We start from the raw sequence: 27,332 nt of genomic DNA, 5'->3' as shown, positions 1-27,332 counted from the left end.
TCGTTATCAATAGTTTACATTAGGGGACTATAAAGATCTTTCATTATTCTAAGATTATATTTTAATATTTAATATGTTTTGAAGATTCCAGATGCCCCCCTCTGGATTTTGATAGATCATATCCCTTTTCCCATCTCACTTAAAATTTTAAATCTCTGCCTTAAAATGTAATATAACATAGTCAAAGGAGCTCTGCTGGCAACATGCTAAGCTTTAATCAAGAAAAAAAAAAATGATATAGCAGCTCGGTAGATCAAGAAACTTCTCGCAGTAGGCCATAATTCCATGCTACCATTTTTATCTTGTCACAAAGATCAATCCTGCTCCAAAGTGGAGGTTCAGGAAAAAACAAAAGGGAAGGAGCTAAAAAAAAAAAAAAAGATGTCCACACTCTGCAGAGAGATCATGTATGAGAATGGCCTGGTAGATTAGTTGTATACTCCTAGGATTGGTTCTAGGTAAGGCCCAAAGATATAATTCTACATGTCTTCTGGGACCCCCTAATGAGCAAGAAATTCTCCACACTGAGGTAGAGTTGGAAGCTTCATTTTACCAAAGTAGTCAACAGGTCAAAAGGTGTGGAGGAGGCAATAGCACATTTGCATATCAATTCATCTGCAAACCTGAGCCTTGCTTGCTCACCAGAGCAACAGAGTTGATGTCAGGGGGCTCCTCCCTCAGTCCCAGACAAAGGGCCACAGGCTGTTACCTCAAGGCTTCCTCACTACCCTTGAGGCAAGCATGTACAGAATTCACCATGATAAACTGAATTAATATTGTGATTAAATGTGATTTTTATATTCACAGAAAGAGCCAAAATACCAAGTGATAGTGCTACAGCCCTTGCGATATACATCACTGTCTTTGGAGCCTAGCATAATAACTACTGCCATATCTAATGGTTGTCAAATTTAGAAAAATACTGTTGGGACCTTTTGGTGTTGCACTGCTGAACTCTGGTACCTCCACCTTTTGCAGCCACTTTCATGTAGTGCAAAATGCAGAAGGCTCCACCAACTTATGACTTTTGTATAAAGCCATAAGTGATGCCAATGCACTTACTCCCCCTCTTTTTAACTCTAAAAACCCAGAGAACACATGTTTATATCAATATTACTTTAATATATATATTTTTTCAGCACCAATAATAACTCAACTTGATATGTGCACTTTGTTTTTCCTTAGCACCTCGACAAAATATTTAAACACAGAGAACTGCAGCAGAAGCTGGTGGATGCAAAACTTGAGCAAGCACAAGAAATGATGAAGGAAGCAGAGGAGCGACACAAACGCGAAAAGGAATATGTATTTATCATATGCATCGGTGTGCTTGTCTGGTCTGCCTTGGGGTCAGAGAACCCCTGAGAATGTTGTTCTTGGTAATGGTCATAGAGCACCAGGCTGATGGAGGAAGAGCCTAAGCTTCCCTGGAGAATGACACTGGCCAGCCCAGGAGGAAACACTATACCTATCACTGTAACACTGTATCATGCATCCATTCACCAAACCTTTGGCAAGCACCTTTCATGAGCTATGCACCATTCTAGGTGTTGGCATGTAGTGGTGAACAAGATGGAGAAGTCCACATCCCAGCATGGAGACTAGAGTCTAACTTGGAAGAGAAAGGCAATAAACAAGCAAGCAAACAAAGAAGGATAATTTCAGATAATAAGTGCTACTAGGGAAATACGGAGGAACCTCAAAGGGGCAGAAGGAGAAGGCCTCCTTTAGACTTTAGGCCTTCTTTAGCTCCTCCATCGGAGGATGCTTGAGCTGCTCCCTTCCTGATGACCAGAGAGTCAGAGAGGAGGTCCCCAAGAGCAGTGTCTGTAGCAGAAACAAAGGTCCTAATGCTGGAACTAGCTTGGCATCCTCCAGAAATAGGTGGTCAGAGTAGCAAGAGTAGGTGCCCCAATGGGAGAAAATTTCAAAATGAAACTGTAGAGGTAAGAAAGGGGCAAACTGTATTGCTTTGTAAGCTTGAAATGTAGTTTGAATTTTATTCTAAATATAATGGGAAAGTACTGGGTAGTTTTAGCAAAGGAAGTGACAGGATCTGCTTTGCATCTGTAACAGGTGACTTTGGCTCATAGGTGGAAAGTGAACTAGAGAGGGGCAAGAGAGCTAGGCAGCAATCTGGCAAGATCTGATGATGGCTTTGACCGAGGAGGTGGCAGTGGAGAAGGAGAGCTGGACATGAATAAAAGTTAAGTTTTTAACATAAAACCAACAAGCCATGCTTTGAACTGGAAGATGGTGACAGTGAAGAAACAGAAGAATCCAGGATGACTCCAGAGTTTTGGTTTAAGAAACCAAGTGGTATCTTTTACTGATATCTTATTAACCCTAAACATTCCAAAACAGATGAGAGAATTGAGGCCCATAAAAGGATATGTGACTTGCTTAAGGTCACACACAGCTAAGTGATCAGGGTATGCTGGCCACATCTCCAGTACATCTGTCCCCAGAGCCCAAGCTCTGTGATAGTACATCACACTCAGAGGTGTGTTTCAGAGGCATGAGTTAAAGCACGTGTCTGCTGCTGGGGAGAGACAACAGACCAGTCATTCAGATTTGGCCATTTAACAACTAACTGATCACGAGCTTTGCATTTATCCTAAATCAGACTGGAATCACCTCAGTTTGTCAGAATAGTAATTTTTCAAAAACTTTGGTTTTCAAACATGGCAACAAAAGAATGAATTTTGGAAAACATAACCTGGTGGACACTGCATAATTTTAATCAGATGTCCATGTGCTCTTAAAGATTAATTTATTAAATCCATTTACAACCTAGTTCTCAAAGTAAAAAATACAGCATTTATTTATTATTTAGATGTAATTAGCCTCAGGTAAACTATGCTTCCTATAAAATATGAGTACCTTTGGATTTGATATATGAGGCACAACAGAGGAACAACCAGGCAAAGATTCTTGTGAGAGAGACTAGGGGCCAGACATGGAGTAACTCAATCTTAGCAAGAAACTAAAATGATGCCCTCTTTTCCTCCAATGATTTAGCTGAAGAGCAGATGTAAGTCAAAGACAGGCTCAGTTTTCAGTTTCAGTTCAGTCGCTCAGTCGAGTCCAACTCTGTGACCCCATGAACCTCAGCACGCCAGGCTTCCCTGTCCATCACCAGCTCCCGGAGTTTACCCAAACCCATGTCCATTGAGTTGGTGATGCCATCCAACCATCTCATCCTCTGTCATCACCTCTTCCTCCTGCCCTCAATCTTTCCCAGCATCAGGGTCTTTTCAAATGACTCAGCTCTTCACATCAGGTGGCAAAAGTATTGGAGTTTCAGGTTCAAAATCAGTCCTACCAATGAACAACCCAGGACTGATCTCCTTTAGGATGGACCGGTTGGATCTCCTTGCAGTCCAAGGGACTCTCAAGAGTCTTCTCCAACACCACAGTTCAAAAGCATCAATTCTTTGGTGCTCAGCTTTCTTTATAGTCCAACTCTCACATCCATACATGACCACTGGAAAAACCATAGCCTTGACTAGATGGACCTTTGTTGACAAAGTAATGTCTCTGCTTTTTAATATGCTATCTAGGTTGGTCATAACCTTCTTTCCAAGGAGTAAGTGTCTTTTAATTTCATGGCTGCCATCACCATCTGCAGTGATTTTGGAGCCCAGAAAAATAAAGTCAGCCACTGTTTCCACTGTTGCCCCATCTATCTGCCATGAAGTGATGGTACCGGATGCCATGATCTTAGTTTTCTGAATGTTGAGCTTTAAGCCAATTTTTCACTCTCCTCTCTCACTTTCATCAAGAGGCTCTTTAGTTCTTCTTCACTTTCTGCCATAAGGGTGGTGTCATCTGCATATCTGAGGTTATTGATATTTCTCCCGGCAATCTTGATTCCAGCTTGTGCTTCTTCCAGCCCAGCGTTTCTCATGCTGTACTCTGCATAGAAGTTAAACTAGCAGGGTGACAATATATAGCCTTGACGTACTCCTTTTCCTATTTGGAACCAGCCTGTTGTTCCATGTCCAGTTCTAACTGTTGCTTCCTGACCTGCATACACATTTCTCGGGAGGCAGGTCAGGTGGTCTGGTATTCCCATCTCTTGAAGAATTTTCCAGTTTATTGTGATCCACAGAGTCAAAGGTTTTGGCATAGTCAATAAAGCAGAAATAGATATTTTTCTGGAACTCTCTTGCTTTTTCGATGATCCAGCAGATGTTGGCAATTTGATCTCTGGTTCCTCTGCCTTTTCTAAATCCAGCTTGAACATCTGGAAGTTCACGGTTCACGCATGGCTGAAGCCTGGCTTGGAGAATTTTGAGCATTACTTTGCTAGCATGTGAGGTGAGTGCAATTTTGCGGTAGTTTGAGCATTCTTTGGCATTGCCTTTCTTTGGGATTGGAATGAACACTGACCTTTTCCAGTCCTGTGGCCACTGCTGAGTTTTTCAAATTTGCTGACATATTGAGTGCAGCATTTTCATAGCATCATCTTTTAGGATTTGAAATAGCTCAACTGGAATTCCATCACCTTCACTAGCTTTGTTCGTAGTGATGCTTCCTAAGGCCCACTTGACTTCACATTCCAGGATGTCTGGCTCTAGGTGAGTGATCACACCATCGTGATTATCTGAGTCATGAAGATCTTTTTTGTACAGTTCTTCTGTGTATTCTTGCCACCTCTTCTTAATATCTTCTGCTTCTGTTAAAAAAGAAAGGTAGGCCCCCTCAGTTCTTCAAAGCTGGTCATCTTCCTGGGTTCTGGCTCTGACATTTTGGAAGTGCTGAAATAACAAGTCAGAACTGGGGAGTGAGGTTCTTCATCCCAAGAACAGGCAGCCTCCTTCCTCCCTCTTCATCATAACTCATCATAACAGGGCCCCTGTGGGTCAAGCAGTGGCCCACCATGTACGTTGCTGCCACACAGCTCAGATGACCAGAGGGGGTGCTACAGCTGCCTCAACCATCTCTTACAGTGCACTTCTAGACTAACTAATCTTCACTGTTCACTAAGAGGCATGGAGAAACACATATAATCCCCTTTTATAAATGGACAGGTCAAGACTAACTTGGATAAGGAAAAAGATGCCTCCAAGTTTTTAAAAATAATGATTTTATTATTTTTGGTTCTAATAACAAAAATGGACATTTTTTAAAAATATGGATTAACAAAAAGAAAAATATGGATTAACAAAAAAGAAAAATTTTCTATCAGCCTATCTTGAAATAAAATAGAAACTTCTTAACTGACAGCCACCTGAATGACTGATTGGGTTATCCATAACATTCACCATTCTCTGTAAGCATACTGACAGATGCCCACAGCATGTTGGATCCTGGGGCAAGTTAGCCACTCTGGAATATCTAAAAATGGTTGTCCAAGTTAAGTAAGACCAAGAGTCAGATCTTTGCTCCCAACTCTTTTCCCAGTTGTCCTTGGTTTTGCATTATGTAAATCAACAGAATAATATATAAACTCATGAAATAAGTGTTAAAAAGTTGTTTCTATAAAAACTATGCTTTAATGCTTCAAAAGCCTAGATGCAGGCAAAGAGCAAAAAAAAAAAAAATGATGTCAAGTTGGATGCAAGCAGATATAAAAGACTGGAAGAAAGTTGTAAAACTCAAGAGGATTGTCCAATCAAGCTGCTTTACACATTAAATATCTTAGGTCTTCAGGTTCTAGCACTGTTGTTTTTTTAAAAAAAAAACTATAACTCTTATATGGCATATTATGGATATAATTTTTGTAAAAAAAAGCAAAACCCTCTGAATTCCAATTGGGAGATCCATATCCAAAACAAAGACTATAGCCCTACATCAAAATTGATACATGAATATACATCTTAAGTTAAAATAACATGTCTTACATATGTGTCTGTCATTTTTATGCCAAAACAACTTTTTCAGTTTAACCCATGAGCTCCAGTTCTGATCGTGTTTGACATGGTTGTATTTGAAGGGCTGCCTTACAGAGTCGGACACAACTAAAGCGACTTAGCAGCAGCAGCAGCAGCTTACAGAAGAGGCACGAGATTTCTTTTGTAAACTTTATACAAAATTTGGACCAATAGGTCAAATGTCTAACCTAGTGTTTCTCAACATAAAATCCATGGACTACCAATATCCAAACCATCTTGGTTATTTGCTCCCTGTGCAGATTCTAATCACACCCTACACTTCCTATCATATTCTCTGAGAAGGATCTGCATTTTAACATGCCCCTGAGGAGCTTCTGATGCATACAATGATGGGGAATAGTGGTCTAATATAAAGGAACAGTTAGGTTTAATACAAAGGAACAGTTGCTCACAACAATGCCCCAGGTAGGGATAATCTGAAAATGTTCAAGCAGAGGCTGAATGATAGCTGGGCAGAATTGCTACAGAAGGATCTAGAATTTGGTGGGACATTGAATTTTATGTGATTCATGCTTAAGTTGGAGACTTTCTTTCCTCTTTTTTTTCCCATTAGAATCACTAATTTTTAGCTGAGAATATGACCTTTAAAACAAGTTGTTTTGTTAGTTTTTTGAGATTCTTTACAGAGTTCCCCAAAAATTACTTAAGATTTTTTTAGCAAGCAATTAAGTTTACACACAAGTTACAACAAACGGTAATTTAAAAGACAATTTGACAGTCTTTCCATGCGTTCTCTCTCCTTACAGCTGCTGAACCAGGCAGCAGAGTGGAAACTTCAGGCCAAAGTGCTGAAGGAACAAGAGACAGTCCTGCAGGCTCAGGTGAAGTAGGGGTACAACAATGCATGCAGTGTGTCTTCCTTGCTGTGAACCAAAGGTGGTCTACACAAGGCCTTCTACATGGGAGGGGAAGTGGGGACAGGAGTTAGAAATGAAGAATAACTTCATATTTACTATTTTTAAGTAAAAATAAAGACACAATGTTATAATATATCTAAGAAAAATAAATGCTCTGCACCAACAACTTCTGGTCAAAAGGTCTGATGACATACAAATGAGGGTCAACCAGAAAGGCTGGTGGCGGGGTGCTCCTCGTCCATCTGTTCACAGGTCCTCTCTCCCTCCTCCCCCATTAACCTATCAAGGTAAGGATTGATGGAACCTGTTCAAATGCACCATCTATAATTCCCAATACTGAAAACGTCCTTACTTGTTTGATATTATTTACAATAAAAGGAAATTAGAAAAATAGAGTCAGCACCCACATTTTCGTGCTGGCCTTGCCAGTCCTGAATGATTAGAAATGGTGGACAAGTCAGAAACCATTTTTATTTGGTTTCATGTTGTTATATGTGTATTTTGATTAGACTATGGGAATTCGTATTGCAGGCTCAAAAACAAAGCTTTACGCAACAGCTGGCTCTGGAGGAAAGCCAGACTTCTCCCATCTTTCTGGAGCCCTTGGGGCTCTGCTCATCCTGCCACAGGCTGGGCCACAGAGTCCTAGCTCCCCGGCTGGGAGAAATGCCCACGTGCTAAAAGGACTGTAAAAATCACACTGTGAAAATTCACCAAAAGTGAGAAAATAAGACGCCTTCCAAAACTGGGCAGCATTAATTTAAGATCTGAATAATTCACTTATAAATGTTTATGTGCTGACTGCTGAATACTTGTCCATTGTAAATATTAAAAAATTATTCATTGTATGAATGAATAAGTTCAATGAATATTTGCTCATTTTTTAAAAGAAAATTTAAAAAATAAGAAGCAAAATCATAAATTACATCAGTGCATAGACAAAAACAAAGATAACATTTTGATTTCTAACCTTCCTAAACAACACTTTTCCAATGTGTTTACCAAACACAATGATGACTTGTTTCCCTACTAATATACCAAAAGTTTTTAAATATTAATTACATAGAAATTTGAACAATATATTTTTTCACTATTAATAGATTCAAAGGACTCAGAATTAAAAGATTAAACTATAAAGTTACAAACTCAAGATCATCCTTTAGGCAGTCACGGAGCACATCATTTCATGGTGTGGGGTGGGTGGCAGGCAGCGGCAGTTCCCGAGCCAGAAGTAGGCAGGGGGAAGGAGGTGTGACCTGACTGTGGGGGGGCAGGGGTTGGTAGGAGGGGAGAATCCAGAGCATCAAGTCAGGGCTTCTGGCTCTATCTCTGTTCCATTCACAGCACAAAGCCTTGAGGTATACAACAGACAATACTTGAAGCTATTCAGTGTTCACAACGTCTGTTATAAGCAATCTCTACTCTTCTATGCTAAATGAAGAATACATTAATACCATTAGACTCTGGGCTAGAAAGTGGTTCATTCAGCTAGTATCAGAAAACAGAGCTTTAATGACCTGAAAGGTATGATTTAATTTCCCACCTATACTCCCTCAAGTTTGAAAAAGAAGAAACCAGGGTCTAGACTTGCCAGTGTTCCTTGTTCAATCCTCAAAACTGGGCTGAGCCCAGGGACCAGATGGCTCTTCTGCTGAGAAGCTGTCTGATTCTGTACAACTCACCTAAACCCTCCCTGGACCTAAACTTCCTGGTCTGTAAAACAAGGATGCTGCAATATATCAAAGATCCCAAGCTGGAGTCCTTTGACCTCTTGGAGGCCCATTACTTTTCAGTATTTCCAAAACATAACAGCATATGAGGCAGCAGCTACTATCTAAAATGTAGTTGTTTTTGACATTATAACAGCTTCACTCAGCAGCATGGATGGTAGCTATTCGTATAGTTGATTCAGTTTATAAAAGGAAAATGAGTTTATGTAATATATGTAGTTTGTTTTCAAGTTATGCATGCAAAGCACTTAATTCAGTGCCTGCCCCATAATAAGCATAATTAATTCAACTAATATTTATTGAACATTTAAGTGCTTGGCATGGCTCTACATGTTAGAGATATACTACTCAATAAAAGCAGCAAAAATGCCTGCCTAATTAAACTCACAATCTAGTGATAACAATGATATTAATTAAAATGCTAATGACTGATTAGTGTATGAGTTAATATTAGTGGTATCTCATGGGTAAGGACACACATAGTGATAGATCAGACAAAGAAGTTCTTTAGTTGCCAAAAAGCTTCAGAACTACTGGAAAAGATGATCTCAGGACCCTGTTTAGCTCTAGCTCATGAACATAAAGAATTTCCAGGGCTGTAGAAGCATGGTATTAAACTGAGTTAACCCTGCCTCCTCCATCATGTTGCTTTCCATGGTGCTTGGCTCTCTCTGCAAGGACCCTCTCTTGTCTATCTCTTTTATCTTCAAGGCATTTTCAAAACTTCAATAATTACTTAAACATCAAGAAGAATATGGAGGCCCTGAATCCCTATATGTAATAGTGCTTAAACACGCTTCTATTGAAAAGTATCAGCACTATATTTTTTAAAAGTTTGAACCTTGAAAAACAAAGTCTGTTGTTGTTCAGTCACTAAGTCATGTCCAATTCTTTGCCACCTCATGAACCGCAGCACCCCAAGCTTCCCTGTCATTCACTGTATCCTGGAGTTTGCTCAAACTCATGTCCATTGAGTCAGCGATGCCATGCAATCATCCTATGCTCTGTCACCCCCTTCTCCTCTTGTCCTCAATCTTTCCCAGCATCAGGGTCTTTTCCAGTTAGTTGGCTCTTCACATCAGGTGGCCAAAGTACTAGAGCTTCAGCTTCAGCATCAGTCATTCCAATGAATATTCAGGATTGATTTCCTTTAGAATTGACTGGTTTGGTCTCCTTGCTGTCCAAGGAACTCTAAAGAGTCTGCTCCAGAACCACAGTTCCAAAGCATCAGTTCTTCAGCACTCACTCTTCTATGGGTTTCCCAGGTGGCACAGTGGTAAAGAATTACCTGCCAAAGCAGAAGATGCAAGAGACACGGGTTCCATCCCTGGGTCAGGAAGATCCCCTGGAGAAGGAAATAGCAATCCATTCCAGTATTCTTGCCTGAAAAATTCCATGGACAGAGGAGCCTGGCGGGCTACAGTCTATGGGGTCATAAAGAATTGGACACAACTGATCTCACACACATGCATGCATGCATGCAGCCTTCTTTATGATCCAACTCTCACATCCATACATGACTACTGGAAAAACAACAGCTTTGACTAGATGGACCTTTGTCAGCTAAGTGATGTCTCTGCTTTTTATATGCTGTCTAGGTTTGTCATAGCTTTTCTTCCAACGAGCAAGCATCCTTTAATTTCATGCCTGGAGTCACCATCTGCAGTGATTTTGGGGCCAAGAAAATAAAACCTGCCACTGATTCCACTTTTTCCCCTTCTATTTGCTATGAAGTGATGGGACTGGATGCCATGATCTTAGTTTTTGGAATGTTGAGTTTTAAGCCAGCTTAAACGAAGTCTATCACAGATGATTTTGCAAAGCACTCAAACACTTCCTTTGGTTTGACAATTAAAAGAGTGGGTTAAAAAAAAAAAAAAGAGTGGGTTTGTAGGAGGGAAATGTCTTAGTCCCCATTTCTATGGTCTAAGCAAAGAAAATATAAAGGACAGATTGTGTTTTCCTAGCTGGAAGTCACTTTTCAGTCCTAAAACAATAGCTTGACAATCTGAGGCATGATTCTCACTTAGGGAAGAGACGTCTGGCTTTCAATTATACAAACCAAGGCAATAGAGTAAATGTCAGAGATGATCAATAGAATACAACTGTAGCTACAAATAGAGTGTTCATTGGATCAATAAGGCTGAAGATGGTGGTAGATGTGGAAAGTCAGCAATATCAACACAACACAGCATTGCAGACACAAAATACTACCCAAGGGGCAAGATCAGTGAGTCAACTCTTAAAGACAGGTAATCACAGTCTTTAATCTCAGAAGACCTCACTGTATCTATTTAAGATGAGAGGAGATTTCTCTGCAACTATAATAATAATTGGATTAGTTCCCAAGCCAAATCACCTAAGTTGGCTAAGACAATTCCTAGACAACTTTCTGTTTCATATATGCTATGAATGTTTGTAATTAAAATTTCAGTCAGTTCAGTTCAGTCACTCAGTCATCTCTGACTCTTTCTGACCCCATGGACTGCAGCACACCAGGCTTCCCTGTCCATCACCAACTCCCGGAGTCTACTCAAACTCACATCCGACATGTCAGTGATGCCATCCAACCATCTCATCCTCGGTTTTCCCCTTCTCCTCCTGCCTTCAATCTTTCCCAGCATCAGGGTCTTTTTCAATAAGTCACTGGCATTAAGCAGCCAAAGTATTGGAGGTTCAGCTTTAGCATCTGTCCTTCCAATGAATATTCAGGACTGATTTCCCAGCATCAGGGTCTTTTTCAATAAGTCACTGGCATTAAGCAGCCAAAGTATTGGAGGTTCAGCTTTAGCATCTATCCTTCCAATGAATATTCAGGACTGATTTCCTTCAGGATTGACTGGTTTGATCTCCTTGTTGTCCAAGGGAATCTCAAGAGTTTTCTCCAACACCACAGTTCAAAAGCATCAACTCTTTGGCGCTCAGCTTTCCTTATACTCCAAATCTCACATCCATACATGACTACTGGAAAAACCATAGCCCTGACTAGACAGATCTTTGTTGACAAAGTAATGTCTCTGCTTTTTAATATGCTGTCTAAGTTTGTCATAGCTTTTCTTCCAAGGAGCAAGTGTCTTTTAATTTCATGGCTGCACTTACCATCGGCAGTGATTTTGGAGCCCCAAAAAATAAAGCCTCTCACTGCTTCCACTGTTTCCCCATATATGTCCCATGAAGTGATAGGACTGGATGCCATGATCTTAGTTTTCTGAATGTTGAGTTTTAAGCCAATTTTTTCACTCTCTTCTTTCACTTTCATTAAGAGGCTCTACAGTTCTTCCACTTCTGCCATAAGGGTGGTGTCATCTGCATATCTGAGGTTATTGATATTTCTCCCGGCAATCTTGATTTCAGCTTGTGCTTCTTCATCCAGTCTGACATTTCACATGAGTCCTCTGCATAGAAGTTAAAAAAGCAGGGTGACAATATACAGCCTTGACATACTCCTTTTCCTATTTGGAACCAGTCTGTTGTTCCATGTCCAGTTCTAAGTGTTGCTTCTTGACCTGCATACAGTTTTCTCAGGAGGCAGGTCAGGTGGTCTGTTAGTCTCATCTCTTTAAGAATGTTCCACAGTTTGTTGTGATCCACACAGTTAAAGGCTTTGGTGTAGTCAATAAAGCAGAAGTAGATGTTTTTCTGGAACTCTCTTGCTTTTTCTATGATCCAGTGGATGTTGGCAATTTGATCTCTGGTTCGTCTGCCTTTTCTAAATCCAGCTTAAACATCTGGAAGTTCATAGTTCACGTACTGTTGAAGCCTGGCTTGGAGAATTTTGAGCATTACTTTGCTAGCATGTGAGATGAGTGCAACTGTGGCGGTAGTTTGAACATTCTTTGGCATTGTCTTTCTTTGGGGTTGGAATGAAAACTGACCTTTTCCAGTCCTGTGGGCACTGCTGAGTTTTCCAAATTTGCTGGCATATTGAGTGCAGCACTTTCACAGCATCATCTTTCAGGATTTGAAATAGCTCAACTGGAATTCCATCACCTCCACTAGCTTTGTTCATAGTGATGCTTCCTAAGGCCCACTTGACTTCGCATTCTAGGATGTCTGGCTCTAGGTGAGTGATCATACCATCGTGATTATCTGGGTCATGAAGATCTTTTTTGTATAGTTTTTCTGTGTATTCTTGCCATATCTTCTTAATATCTTCTGCTTCTGTTAGGTCCATACCATTTGGGTCCTTTATTGTGCCCATCTTTGCATGAAATGTTCCCTTGGTATCTGTAATTTTCTTGAAGAGATCTCTCGTCTTTCCCATTCTATTGTTTTCCTCTATTTCTTTGCACTGATCACTGAGGAAGGCTTTCTTATCTCTCCTTACTATTCTTTCAAACTCTGCATTCCGATGGGTACATCCTTCCTTTTCTCCTTTGCCTTTAGTTTCTCCTCTCTTCTCAGCTATTTGTAAGGCCTTCTCAGACATCCATTTTGTCTTTTTGCATTTCTTTTTCTTGTGTATGGTCTTGATCACTGCCTCCTGTACAATGTCATGAACCTCCATCCATAGTGCTTCAGGCACTCTGTCTATCCAATTTAATCCCTTGAATCTATTTCTGACTTCCACTGTATAATCGTAAGGGATTTGATTTTAAATGCCTCCTGTGTTAGTAGCTCAGTCATGTCACTCTTTGTGACCCCATGGACTGTACCCCACCAGGCTCCTCGGTCCATGGAATTCTCCAGGCAAGAATACTGGAGTGGGTTGCCATTCCCTTCTCCAGGGGATCTTCCTGACCCAGGGATCTCGCTATGTCTCCTGCGTCTTCTACATTGCAGGCAGATTCTTTACTGCTGAGCCACCAAGGAAGCCCCCTGTCAAGGTTGCGCAGATGAAATGGATCACACACATGGCCCCACCTTCCCCTCTTGTCTGCAGCCTGCAGTTATAGGACTACAAGACAGGGTTTGGGAGGATCAGCTCAGGAGACCACATCTATGCAACCACTGTAATTCTCGTGGAATTATTGAAAAGATGGGAAAAGAAAGAGGAGAAAGTAAGGAAAAGAAGTTAACAGGAGACTTGGTCCAAAATGAAAATGAATGGATTTTGTGATAGGTGACGATCAGCTGGGATCGTTGTTCCCATAGGCAGGCAGTCCCACAGGGGCTTATCCTCAGACTGAGGGACTTGACCTATTCATGCACCCTGAAATCAATTCAGTGAATCCTAGCCACTTGCCTGCGGAAAAAATGAAACAGATTTATTAAATTAAATGGAATATGTCAAGAGTGCATTGCACATAATGAGTTAGTTAGTTTTGACCCTTGAACAACACACATTTGAACTGTGAAGATCTAACCATGCATGGATTTTTTTTTTTTCCAATAGTAAATACTATAGTACTGCAGTATCTGACATTGGTTGAATCTATGGATAGGGAACTGCGGAGGCGAGGAACTGGGAATACAGAGGGCTGACTATATATTATACACAGATTCTGCACTTCATGGAGGGTCAATGCCCCTAGCCCCCTGCTTTGTTCAAGGGTTAACTGTGCTGTCCTTTGAACTATGTGTCTAAAAGCTTTCCTGGCCGTAAATTCCCTGATGACACTGTACCCAGTCTTTTTCAGTCTGTATGGCATGGAATCATGAGAAAACTTTTAAGCCACTAGTTACCCCAAATTTATCACCTATTCACATTGTTAATGACTGATTTCAAAATGCTGATGAGCTGTTGTTTTGACTTTTCTTTGGAAAATCTGTTTCTTATGAAAGAATTTATGTTATTTTATTGTTCTTGTGTACTGCAGTAAAGTGAAAGTTGCTCAGCTCTTTCCGACTCCAGGCCAGAATACTGGAGTGGGTAGCCTTTTCCCTTCTCCAAGGGATCTTCCCAATCCAGGGATCGAACCCAGGTCTCCCGCATTGCAGGCGGATTCTTTACCAGCTGAACCACAAGGGGAGCCCCTGAATTCCAGTAAAACCTCTGCTATTCTGAATCATGTGAGAATGAACCATTCTAGATGAGCTAATTTTCTTGGTTCTAGGAGTTGTTTGATTCCCACACAATCCCTCTGAAGTCCCATTCCCAAGACTGGGAACTCTCCAACCTACTGGCTATGACTATCACTCTTCTATGCTTTTGAAAGGACAGTCCCACAGGTCCTACCAGTCAGGTGGTGCCCAACTGAGGACTTCAGGCTATTCCAGACATTCAAGAGTACCAAAGTCTCATTTGAATATGGAAGAGTTCCATGTCAGTAAACTAGAATCATCCATATTAAATCTCCACTCACTCAAAACATGCTATCCTAAAATTATTTTCAAAAGCAAGATTTTATTATTATATCACTGTCAATAACAATCAAGTATTTCTAATCTCCTTCCCAATCCTGCCCTACTCCTACCCCAAATACAAGCCTTGAAATTAAGGATGTGGAGGTACAGAGGCTCTTCTCAATACCTGCATGCTAACCCATAAGATACTTTATGGTGCAAATTAGAAAAAGGCACTTCTTCCTCATTATTTCCATTAAAATTGGTATCGTCATCATCATTGTTCAGCTGCTAAGTTGTGTCTGACTCTGCAATCCTATGTACTGCAGCATGCCAGACTTCCCTGTCCTTCACTATCTCCAGGAGTTTGCTCAAATTCACGTCCACTGACTCGGTGATGCTATCTAACCATGTCACTCTCTGCTGCCTTCTTCTCCTTTTGCCTTCAATCTTCCCCAGCATCAGGGTCTTTTCAAATGAGCTCGTTCTTTGCATTGGGTGGCCAAACTATTGGAGCTTCAGCTTCAGCATCAGTCCTTCCAATGAACTGGTACAATTTCTATTAAAAACTGGCATAATAAACTCATTTCCTTGAAAAGGAACACTTAACTGCTATTGGCTAGAACACTGTATTCAAAAACGCACAAAACCACAATGTCAAAAAGGGAAATGACGAGCGCTTATAATGGCACAACCACATAAGGGCAGTACCCCACATAGGGGCAGTACCCCTAGTCCATACCTGCTCCATACTGGTCTGCATTCTCACGTCCCGCAAGACCAGTCCAAGGCCCACCTTCTCTACAAAAATGTGGCTTATCTGATCACCTGCCACATTCAGCTCATTCTCTGATCAGTACTTAACTAACTTGGTACTTCGTGTTCACTGTCCTGTAATCAAGTCGTCTTTGGGATTATCTTCCTATCAGGAGTGCAGGTCTCTCAAAAACAGGAGATACAGGTTAAATGCTTTTGGACATAATAGTCCTTGTTATGTTCAGTCAGAGCTCAATAAATGTTTGTTGGTAAAAGTTATGATACAGTGAAATGGTGATGATATATTTTATTATGTCATTTTTCTTTAAAGAAGTACTTCAGTCATACTCACTGACCTAGGCTGGTCTCAAAGTAAAAAGAATTGAACATATCACTAACATTGTATAGAGAATTCTCTTAAATCATTTTCCTTTTCAAATAACAAACAATGGCATGTTGCTTTGTTTTGGAAGCATTCCTAAAACAGGAAAGCAGGCCTAAAACAGATCTACTCTTTCCCCTGTTTACAGCTTACTCTCTACTCTGGAAGGTTTGAAGAGTTTCAAAGCACACTGACAAAAAGCAATGAGGTGTTTGCCACTTTCAAACAAGAAATGGATAAAGTGAGTATTGTTTATCTCCCAAGAAATACTGACATTTTCTATTTTGACAGGCAATTTTCCTTTGGGTTCATTTTTCTCTTGCTAAGATATTTCAGTGCATTTCATGAAGTAATGAAACATTTATACATGCAAATGAGATCTGAGCTGTATTTTATTGGTTAAATATCTGGTGGATTAATTTTCGGAAGAATCCAAAAACACCAGGATACATTTCCACCCTGAGGAAGAATATTTTCTTTTTCTAGTCCAAGGAGAGGTTTAAAAAGAAAAGAGCTAGCAATATAATATTATGTTGTTTATGTTGAAATAAAAATATCAAATCTTCTAATGATTAAAAAAAAAACTTTCATACAAATATGCAAGAGCAGAATTATAGAGTAGGAAATACCATTTCATAGACTCCTTCTCAGAAGAGAATATATGTAATATGATATAACTGAGACAATCTTTAATGAGAAGTCTGAATTCAAATTCTGGGCATGCTCTTACTCATCAAGTAGCAGTAAACAACTCACTTAACTTCTCCCTTATCAAAATGCTATTTTTCTTGCCTATGTCACAAGATTGTGAAGTTCAAATAAGTTAATGTATTTTTAAGGATTTTAAACTTTTTAAAAGTCTTTCACAAATTGTATTGTTTGTTGTTGTTTTAGTCACTAAGTCATGTCAGACTCTTTTGGAACCCCATGAACTATAGCCCGCCAAGCTTCTCTGTCCACACATTTTCTAGGCAAGAATACTATTGTGGGTAGTCATTTCCTCCTCCAGGGGATCTTCTTGACCTAGGGATCAAACCCATGTCTCCTGCATTGGTAGGCAGATTCTTTACAGCTGAGCCACCAGGGAAGTCCACTTTTACAAATATAAGTGGCTAATTTTATTATTGGACATAATGTTTAAATTTTATTTAATTCATTGTTTTCCCAAAACAAAATCAGCATCAGAACTGTTTTTCTGAACAGGCACTAGCACTACTCTTTTAAGTGTAGAAAACAATCTTTAAAAAAAAAATTTCAAAACATATATGATAAATTTCACCATTCACAAGCAAAATTAATAGGCCAACATTTCTTAAAAGTTACAACTTTCCCACCCCAGAATGGATTCACCCATTTAAAAAATATTTTTTTAATTACAGAGTTTTAATTTGGAATAAATATTTGAGTAGAAAAATGTTATTTATTTCAAAATTAAATAGTTTTAACATTGGGTTAAATATTAGAGCAAGAGTTTTTATCTGAAGTTCATTTATAGACTTTTAGTAGAATTAGCAAAAAAAAAAAAAAATTGATATGCATACTGCATTTCTTTAGGTGTAGTCTCATCAGTTCTGGAGAAGGAAATGGCAACCCACTTCAGTATTCTTGCCTGGAAAATCCCATGGACAGAGGAGCCTGGTAGGCTACAGTCCATGGGGTCGCAAAGAGTCAGACACGACTGAGCGACTTCACTTTCACTTTTCACTTTCATGCATTGGAGAAGGAAATGGCAACCCACTCCAGTGTTCTTGCTTGGAGAATCCCAGGGACGGGAGAGCCTGGTGGGCTGCCGTCTATGGGGTCGCGCAGAGTCGGACACGACTGAAGCGACTTAGCAGCAGCAGCAGTCCCATCAGTTCAGGTCCATCGCTCAGTCGTGTATGACTCTTTGCCACCGCATGGACTGCAGCACACCAGGCTTCCCTGTCTATCACCAACTCCCAGAGCTTGCTCAAACTCATGACCATCGAGTCAGTGATGACATCCAACCATCTCATCCTCTGTAGTACTCCTGCCTTCAATCTTTCCCACCATCAAGCTCTTTGCCAATGAGTCAGTTCTTTGCATCAGGTGGCCAAAGTATTGGAGCTTCAGCTTCAGCATTAGTCCTTTCAATGAATATTCAGGACTGATTTCCTTCAGGATTGACTGGTTGGATCTCCTTGCAGTCCAAGGGATACTCAAGAGTCTTCTCCAACACCACAGTTCAAAAGCATCAATTCTTCGGCGCTCAGTTTTCTTTATGGTCCAACTCTCACATCCATACATGACTACTGGAAAAACCATAGCTTTGACTAGACAGACCTTTGTTGGCAAAGTTATGTCTCTGCTTTTTAATATGCTGTCTAGGTTGGTCATAGCTTTTCTTCCAAGGAGCAAGTGTGTTAATTTCATGGCTGCACTCACCATCTGCAGTGATTCTGGAGCCCCAAAAAATAAAGTCTCTCACTGTTTCCATTGTTTACTCATCTATTTGTCATGAAGTGATAGGACCAGATGCCATGATCTTTGTTTTCTGAATGTTGAGTTTTAAGCCAGCTTTTTCACTCTCCCCTTTCACTTTCATCAAAAGGCTCTTCAGTTCCTCTTCACTTTCTGCCATAAGAGTGGTGTCATCTGCATATCTGAGGTTATTGATAATTTCTCCTGGCAATCTTGATTCCAGCTTGTGCTTCATCCAGCCCGGCCATTTCACATGATGTACTCTGCATGTAAGTTAAATAAGCAAGGTGACAATATACGGCATTGGTGTACTCCTTTCTCAATTTGGAACGAGTCTGTTGTTCCATGTCCAGTTCTAACTGTTGCTTCTTGACCTGCATACAGATTTCTCAGGAAGGAGGTAAGGTGGTCTGGTATGCTCATCTCTTTAAGAATGTTCCACAGTTGTTCTGATCCACACAGTCAAAGGCTTTAGCGTAGTCAATGAAGCAAAAATAATGTTCTTCTGGAATTCCTTTGCTTTCTCTATGAGCCAATAGATGTTGGCAATTTGATCTCTGGTTCCTCTGCCTTTTCTAAACCCAGTTGGAACATCTGGAAGTACTCAGTCCATGTACTGTTGAAGTCTGTCTTAGAGAAGTTTGAGCATTACTTTGCTAGTGTGTGAGATGAATGCAACTGTGAGGTAGTTTGAACATTCTTTGGCATTGCCCTTCCTTGGGATTGGAATGAAAACTGACCTTTTCCAGTCCTGTGGCCACTGCTGAGGTTTCCAGATTTGCTGGCATAGAGTGCAGCACTTTAACATCTTTTAGAATTTGAAATAGCTCAACTGGAATTCCATCACCTCCACTAGCTTTGTTTGTAGTGATGCTTCCTAAAGCCCACTTGACTTCACACTCCATGATGTCTGGCTCTAGGTGAGTGATCACACCATCATGTCTATCTGAATCATTAAGATCCATTTTGTATAGTTCTTCTGTGTATCCTTGCCACCTCTTCTTAGTATCTTATGCTTCTGTTAGGTCCATACCATTTCTGTCCTTTATTGAGCCCATCTTTGCATGAAATGTTCCTTTGGTGTCTCTAATTTTCTTGAAGAGATCTCTAGTCTTTCCCATTCTATTGTTTTCCTCTATTTCTTTGTACTGATCACTGAGGAAGGTTTTCTTATCTCTCCTTGCTATTCTTTCAAACTCTGCATTCAGATGGGTATACCTTTCCTTTTCTCCTTTGCCTTTAGGTTCTCTTCTTTTCTCAGCTATTTTGTAAGGCCTTGTCAGACAACCATTTTGTCTTTTTGCATTTCTTCTTTTTGGGGATGGTTTTGATCACTGCCTTCTGCACAATATTACCAACCTCCACCCATAGTTCTTCGGGCTCTCTTATCTATCAGATCTAATCCCTTGGAATCTATTTATCACTTCCACCTTCCATGCTGCTGCTGCTGCTAAGTTGCTTCAGTCGTGTCCGACTCTGCGCGACCCCATAGACGGCAACCCACCAGGCTCCCCGGTCCCTGGGATTCTCCAGGCTAGAATACTGGAGTAGGTTGCCATTTCTTTCTCCAATGCATGCATGCTAAGTCACTTCAGTCATGTCCGACTCTGTGCAACCCTAGGGACAGCAGCCCACCAGGCTCCTCTGTCCATGGGATTCTCCAGGCAAGAATACTGGAGTGGGTTGCCATTTCCTTCTCCTCCACTTTCCATAGATTTCATTAAATTCCTAAAGGGGCTGATGACACTTAAAAAGTTAATTAACTATTAACTCAGTTAAGAAATGATGAAAATAAAAAAGCACTGGAGGCTCACATAGCTTCTCTACAGAGCCCAGAAGCCAATAGCCTGGGCCTCCAAGCAGACCCAACCTTAGGCTTTTTGGCACGAAGCAACCAGTGCCCATGTGTAGTTAATCCAGGGTAATTGTACCGGAATACAAGCCCTGTCCTTCACATCATCCAAGCAGAGAGGAGATGCTATAACCAGGAACACAGAGTAGTTTCAGATTTGCAAAAGCTAGGCTGCATTTTATTCATTTCTGTATGCCCTACACCCAGCCCCTGCCTAGCCACCAGCAGGCACTCTGCACATGTTGCATTAAATGGAAATGACTCCAGCCCTACTCCTCTGAAAACTCACCTGAATCATTACTCCATCTCTCTGAACCTTAGTTTCCCCATTTATAAAGTTGAGGTGAAAACAGAACCTTCCTTGGGGGAATGTCTCAAGGATGAAATGAATAACGCATGTAATCATTTCTGTGAATCCTGCTGCACTCTACAAATATGAAGGCTGAGAAAACTGAAAGTTGCCTTTGTGTGGCTACTTCTCAGATGTGCCCAGATATTATCAACATTTTAATAGCAAAAAAGCTGGGCCAACTTTCTGTTCAGTCTTGCATTCAATACAGTAAATTATCTAAATTTCAAGCTTATTCTTGGAACTCAATAAAGTTATTTTTACTTTAAACAAAAGAAAACACAATGACAAAAAAGGAAGGACCTAAGTAGTTTTCCTTCTCCTGAACTGGCTCTGGTGCAAATAAGTTTGTTCACCACTGACCTAGATGATTCAGAAATAAATCATGACTCTTTCCACCCAATCTTCCACTCAATGTCATTCCCTGACATTGGATTTTTGCTTGCTTCAGCACCTAGTAATGAAAGGACTTTTTCTTGATGTCACATATGGAACTGATAGTTTCTCTGATATATTAACTGTTCAGAATTAACATTAAAATACTATAATTTCTGTAGACCACTAAGAAAATGAAGAAGCTGGAAAAGGACACAGCCACATGGAAAGCTCGGTTTGAGAACTGTAACAAAGCTCTGTTGGACATGATTGAAGAGGTGAGGAAGTTTTTCCCTTTGCTCATTTCCCTTGTCTAGTCAATACATGTATACTCAGAAAATAATTATGCCCTAATAGCACAAATGATCACCTTTGAAGAGCTGAATTTTTTCTAGGGTGTGGTATATGATACTCTAATAAAAAATAATCTGAGCAAAAGTAATTTAGAGTTGGATCCAGACTCATAAAGAACATTGTGACCCTAAGTCACATGCCTACTTGTTGATTCCAAAGCTATGCCCAAGACAGCACCACACCTGCTAGACTGTGAATTCCTCAAAGGCAGGATTAGTGTTTTACCTGTCTTTGAATTTCCCCGGTGCCGGACACATAACAGGATAACAGGTGCAGAATAAATTTATTAGTTGATTCAAGCATACTGAGAGAAAACTCCAGCCCAAGCACCCCAGGGTATGTGCTAATTTACAGACAGATGTGCATGTACATTGCTTAATTCCTCCAACAGGCATTTAAATACTGATATTACGTCAGGCTCTGGAGGTTTTGAGACCATAAAAAGCAAAGATACAGGACCCTCAACGTGAGAGGCAGGGCTTACAGGTGAAGGTCTCTTCATGTAAACAAATGAGAAAAAAAAAGTCTTAAAAGGTACAGAGTAGCACAAAGCAGAAGGGTGGGGGAAGGTGGGGGTGGGGTGGAGAAGTGAGATGATTCCATGCACAAACACACCAACATTTCTAGAGAAAAGGAGAACTGAATAGTTTGAGCAGCATCATGAAAGAGCGTGGTTACTTTCTCTGGATATAATTACTGTTTTAACAATTCATCCCAAACTGCAACCAATTCCAAAGAGATGTGCTTATTATTCATAAAAAGAAATCGAACAGTTGCTGGATTAGCATATAGCAGTTTATCTATAGGACGGATAAGGGATTGCTGACCACCAAATCCCAGTCCATCTCAGTCATTTTGCCGCAAGCCTCTGCTTATTCCTTCTAAGACTTAAAAGCAGAAAATGCAACTATTTTAAGATTTTTAGAAGCCCTAGACTGAAGCAGAGAGCTTTGCTATCTTTTTTTCCTTAAAAAAAAAAAAGTGGATTAAAATTCTACCAAAGTCTCCAACATAATGCAAAAATAAAAGTGATGTCCCTGACTAAGTATCTGTTCAGCCACCACCCTGTGGTCAGAGCCTACCAGACAAATTCCTGGATTAATGATTTTGCTTGTCTCCAGAGAGCATTTTACTTTAATCCAGTAAAACCTGGCTGTTTTACTTTTCACACCGTTTTGTTTGTGTGTGTGTGTGTGTTTCAAATAACAGAAAGCATTGAGAGCTAAAGAATATGAGTGCTTCGTGATGAAAATTGGAAGGTTAGAGAACCTCTGTCGAGCTTTACAAGAAGAGAGAAATGAACTCTATAAAAAAATTAGAGAAGCAAAAATGCCTGAAAAGGATGACCAAGGTCAGCACACCTCTGATGACGAGCCCAACACCTCTGTCAAAGAAGAGGCTGACGCGGAGGAAGCCAACAGCGTTCACAAGACTGTGCAAAATCTCGCGGCGGCCTTCATGATAATGCATTGCCCAGAGTCAACCCTCGACGTGTCCAAAGAAATCCACCCAGAAGTCGACAGTTCTCTAGGGGGCTGCGACACGGCCCTCAGGGGCCTGGAACAAGCTCCTCTGAGTCCCGCAGGCCATTCAGAAATCCCCCTGCCTCCCCCAAATCCTCAGGCTGAGAACAAGGGAGTCAGTGAGACAGAACCTACCCTCAGAGCAGAGACAGGAGCTGAGGCCCAAGGCGATGGTCTCCCTGGTGCAGCACCGGCTGATCAGCAGAACCGGAAGCCAGAGGCAGCAGCTTCCACTCAGGTCCCGAAGGCCCCAGCCAAGCCCTCCCTACCGGTGGTGAAGGCCAATGAGCAGCCCTGGAAGCCCGAGTCAGCGGCTTCCAGTCAGGCCCAGGAGCCCGCAGCCGAGGCCTCGCTACCAGTGATGGAAGTGAACGAGCAGCCCTGGAAGCCTGAGGCAGCGACTTCCGGTCAAGCCCTGGAGCCCCCAGCTGAGACCTTCTTATGTGTGATGGAGGCCAAGTGTTCCGCCCCACCACCTGCAGCGGGAGCGCTCCTGCCAGCTAGGGAGTCTGGATGTGAGCCCCAGAGACAGCCCCCACCAGCAGCAGAGGGGCTGCCAGGAGGGGCCTCAGGTGGACCCCCACTGCCCAAAGTGGCCGACACCAATCTGGAAGGAGTAGACTAACCCTCCTCTGCCTTTGGAGGCTGTTATTCCTGACTTTCCATCGTCGTGGTAACGGATTATCTCCTGAAGGAGGCATTAAGGGCTAGGGAGGTCTAATGGAAGAGGCTTAATTAGAATCAATACATTTTTAAATGTTATGTAAAGTATCTTCAGCCTTTGCTATTTGTTCTCAATTTATAATTGATTTGGAGCTTTTCTGTTTAACATTGGTTGATAGTATAATTTTCCCAAATGACAACAAAACATACAGTGTAGCAAATCTATATTAATTTGCCATTAAGATGATACTTAATTCAATTTCTTAATCAACTGTAAGATTTGGTGTTTAAAGACTTCCACTACATAAATACTGAAAATGTAATGCTTTATTTCCATAGAGTTTAATAATTTCCACAGTAAGTTAAATGGATGATCAGTTTCCATTTAGACATTATATACATATAATAATATATGCATATGTATGTATGCTTATCATGTATATGTGTGAATATATACATATATGTATCTATGCACATATATGTGTGCATATTTTATATACATGTATGCAAGCATATATTGCATACACATTTCTCTTACCTCTTTTTGGCTTTCTCTCATGCAAAATATTTAGATGCTTATCAAAAAAAATTTATCTCTTACTTGCACTTGGGACTACAGTAGATTAATGTTCTGTGAATAAGAAATAGGTTCAGAACACAAATATTAGGCCACATAATGTTGGGTAAAAATAAGTAACCCAATGGTAGGTCAATAAATTCAGCCAACGGATTAAGTGACAGAACAGCAGTTGAGTTAGACTGCAAGGCTATAGAGAGTGCATGGACACAAAGATAGCCAAAAGAGGCCCTAAAAAGGGGGGAACAATCACAGCAGTGGGCTGCTCACCTCTCCCAGCTGCTTCTCCTACACAACTCAGCCCATTGCTTTGCAATCTGCTCATGTGGTGAGGCAGCTTCCTGCAAGGAAGGAGTTGGAAGTGGGAAAGGGAACTAGGGGGTGGAGGCATTGAGGCCCTCAGACTGAGAGGCTATGCTCTGATCCCCCGCCTCTGAGCTAGAGGTCTCAAGAGACCATATTCACCTGGCCCTGCCAACTCTTCAGTTGCCTCCCTGCTGTCTACCACTCTCTCCAGAGGGTTCCCCACTACCTCCTGCTGTCACTTTCGTGGTCTAAATTCTCAAAGGTTCTGCTCCTTCTTTCCAGTTCTCTCCTTTGCAGCAGAAAATTACACTCAGCCCTCATCTCAATTATGGCTTAGTAAAAGCTATCATTCTTCTGAAACAGAAATCTACACAGGGTCTCAATATGAGTGATGAGGTGTACAAGCTAACACATTTTCTGCTTTAATGAATACTGTACAGCCAGAAGTACAAAGCAAAGGACAAATGGATTCCTACTCAAAATGATTTGAAAAATAGGTGAAGATTCAGGAGATGCAAAAGCTAGAAACACCTGGGGTTGTCTACATGAGTATTACATTATCATTGCATAATAAGAACCTCTAATAATACTGACAGCATGAATTACTGTATCTGTAGTAAAGAGAGACTGCAACAGAGAAATAGGAAAAGAAGGGAGGTAGGAAAAATGAAGAGAGAAAGGGAGGAAGAGGAAAAAACATCTAACCCAGTCCTACCTTGAAAATAGAAAAATGGATAGAAGCAAGATTCTCTACTACTCATCCAAGAAATCATTCTTCAGTGTTGCACATGGCTGTCTGCTAAGGCACACAGAGTACTTGTAGGTGGCAACCGTATGCTATGAGCATTGTAAACTGCATAAAATTTGTTTGATGTAGACAGTGAGAGTCATAACAAAATGCTACTTGGGAAAAAAATCAGGAAAAAAGCATATCGCTATTTGGGAACCCATGTATTTTTAAAGGCTTAAGACGTTATAACCACAGGGTATCCAGCCAAATTCAACATTAACTGAAAATCTTAGAGATTTAAATGTTCATTTAATTCAGAGCCAAATATGCACTAGAACAATCTAGGAGGGTCTCCTTCCTCTTTATTTTCAGCAACTGAACTTCCAAGAATGGGTAAGATTAGATAATCATAGTAAAGTCTCCATCTGAATGTTTAGCAAGAGGAACAGGCAGGAGAGAGCCAAAATCTAGTAAATCAAATATTCTAATACCCAAAGTTCATTTTTTTTTAATCCAAAAGCTTTCATGGCAACACATTACTCACGACAGTGTATATCTTGGGCAAAATTTCAGATACAATAACTTGCCTAAACTTTGCAAGGCTTAATACAGGCTTTGAAAGAATTATTTTAATATTCAAAGAATGTTTTATTATAGTTCTTTGGCCTTACTAATTATAACAATAACTCATAGGACCCAAAAGAATAAGGAATTTCTCTTCTTTACCAAGGTCATGTAACTGATTCTAGAGGTCTGCTTTCCAGAAACACTGGAGTTATTGGTGTTTTCTAAATTAAATAACTATAATTTATGTATTTATTAAAAAGGTACCTCTCTTTTCACGTGCTCCAGTAGTGGTTTTCTTTTTAAATTTTTTATTTATATTTATTTTTACCTTTGTTACTCCTGTGTTTCAATATTACCTAACACAGCTTGTGGTTATATTCTCTTGGTTGAATTTTTAGTCTATGAATAGGAGGTACATGGAGTGAACACTTTGGAAATCTTGGTTTGTGTGTGTGTGAGAGAGAGAGGAAAGAGGGAGGGAGGAAGGGAGACCGAGAGAACATGACAACTCACGTCTAATGAGAGCACAGAACCCGGTGGATGGCCATCACTGCCTCAGACCTATCACACTTCAGTGCCAATCTCCCCTGAGACTAGGTTTCCACAGGTTTCTCTGTAAGGTGCCCTCTCTCAAATACCCTGAGGGAGGGAGTGTACAAAGGTGTCAGCTTATTTTCCTTTCTCTACCCAGTTCCTCTAACTGCCTTAAGCATTTTCTCTAGTAGACCAGAAGAGGCCCATTGTTCTGCCTTTTGCTTATTCCCTCTCCCCAACCCATCTTGATCCAGGAGGGGCTTCTTGAACACGGCATTTCCTAGCACACTGGGAGAAGAGGATTGCTTAACTAGAATGCAAAGAAAGATTAAACCTTGTGCTTTTTGTATGGTATAGATACACACTTTTAAAATATCTCCTTTTTCTGAAATAATAAAAGTATTATGTGTTTGTTGCAAAACTGAGGCTGCTTTTCAATAAGGCTAAGATATACCATTAGGAGAGAGATCATTTCAGGAAAATTTCCTTAGCCCCTTCTCTAATCAGTAGTTACATCCAGTATTTAGAAAAAAATAAAAGTAATTAAAATGTAAAGAATTCTCTAAAAGAAGATATGAAATAAAAATGATAACTCTGGTCTCTAAAATTTGTTCCCATCATAAGGTGGCAAGTAGGATTTAGGAAGGAAGTAAGCAAGTAGAGTATATGGGTTAAATTTCCACAAGGCTTAAATAATTGCCATTTCTGAACCCGAAAATTAAAAGTTATCATTAGCTTACCCATGAGAGCACGCCATGAGAATAGAAACATTCACAAATGATAGCATTAAAGGTTTTCCTTAGCACTGTTCAGTTGTATCCTCAATACGTAAAGTTGAATCTCCTTGGTGGTATCCCCTGATAGAAGTTCCATAAATGCTAGTTACTGATGCAGATGTGTGTGAATACACACACACAGCACACATGTATAAAATTGGCATAGATTTAATTCTGTTCCTATGGGTGAGTCTTTGCACCTGTATTTTCAAAGGATACTTAGCATCATTTTTCCTGGACAAAGTATAAAAAGGAATCATTTCCTGCATGAATAAGGATATTTGATAGAAACATTTAACTAGCAAAAGAAACCTACAAATTCATTGATCCATGGCATAAAAACTATTCATAGAAGCTGTTTCACTCTATCAGGAGATGAGAAATGAGATAAACCATTTCACCAGGACAATCAAGCTTGGTAAAATCCAAATGCG

At 40.4% G+C, this 27,332-nt stretch overlaps 1 protein-coding gene across 2 annotated transcripts in view; it reads left to right on the top strand.

Annotated features, from left to right (window-relative positions):
* The window catches only part of TXLNB (taxilin beta), a 52,157-nt gene extending 26,289 nt beyond the window's left edge, over positions 1-25,868 (top strand). The window contains exons 6-10 of one of the 2 annotated variants that reach the window (XM_081528981.1): positions 1,186-1,305; positions 6,647-6,721; positions 15,999-16,091; positions 21,051-21,146; positions 22,432-25,868. In XM_081528981.1, the coding sequence (XP_081385107.1) occupies positions 1,186-1,305; positions 6,647-6,721; positions 15,999-16,091; positions 21,051-21,146; positions 22,432-23,370 (1,323 nt within the window). In that variant the 3' untranslated portion in view covers positions 23,371-25,868. The remainder of the gene's footprint in view (positions 1-1,185; positions 1,306-6,646; positions 6,722-15,998; positions 16,092-21,050; positions 21,147-22,431) is intronic. The other variant, XM_081528982.1, reaches the window with a different exon arrangement.
* The last annotated feature ends 1,464 nt before the right edge of the window (positions 25,869-27,332 follow it).

The sequence above is a fragment of the Giraffa tippelskirchi genome, chromosome 9, assembly GCF_054371585.1.
Source record: "Giraffa tippelskirchi isolate mGirTip1 chromosome 9, T2T-mGirTip1v1.2.pri, whole genome shotgun sequence".
Classification (NCBI taxonomy): domain Eukaryota; kingdom Metazoa; phylum Chordata; class Mammalia; order Artiodactyla; family Giraffidae; genus Giraffa; species Giraffa tippelskirchi.
The sequence above is the reverse complement of the archived record's forward strand: the minus strand, read 5'-3'. Positions and strand labels throughout refer to the sequence as shown.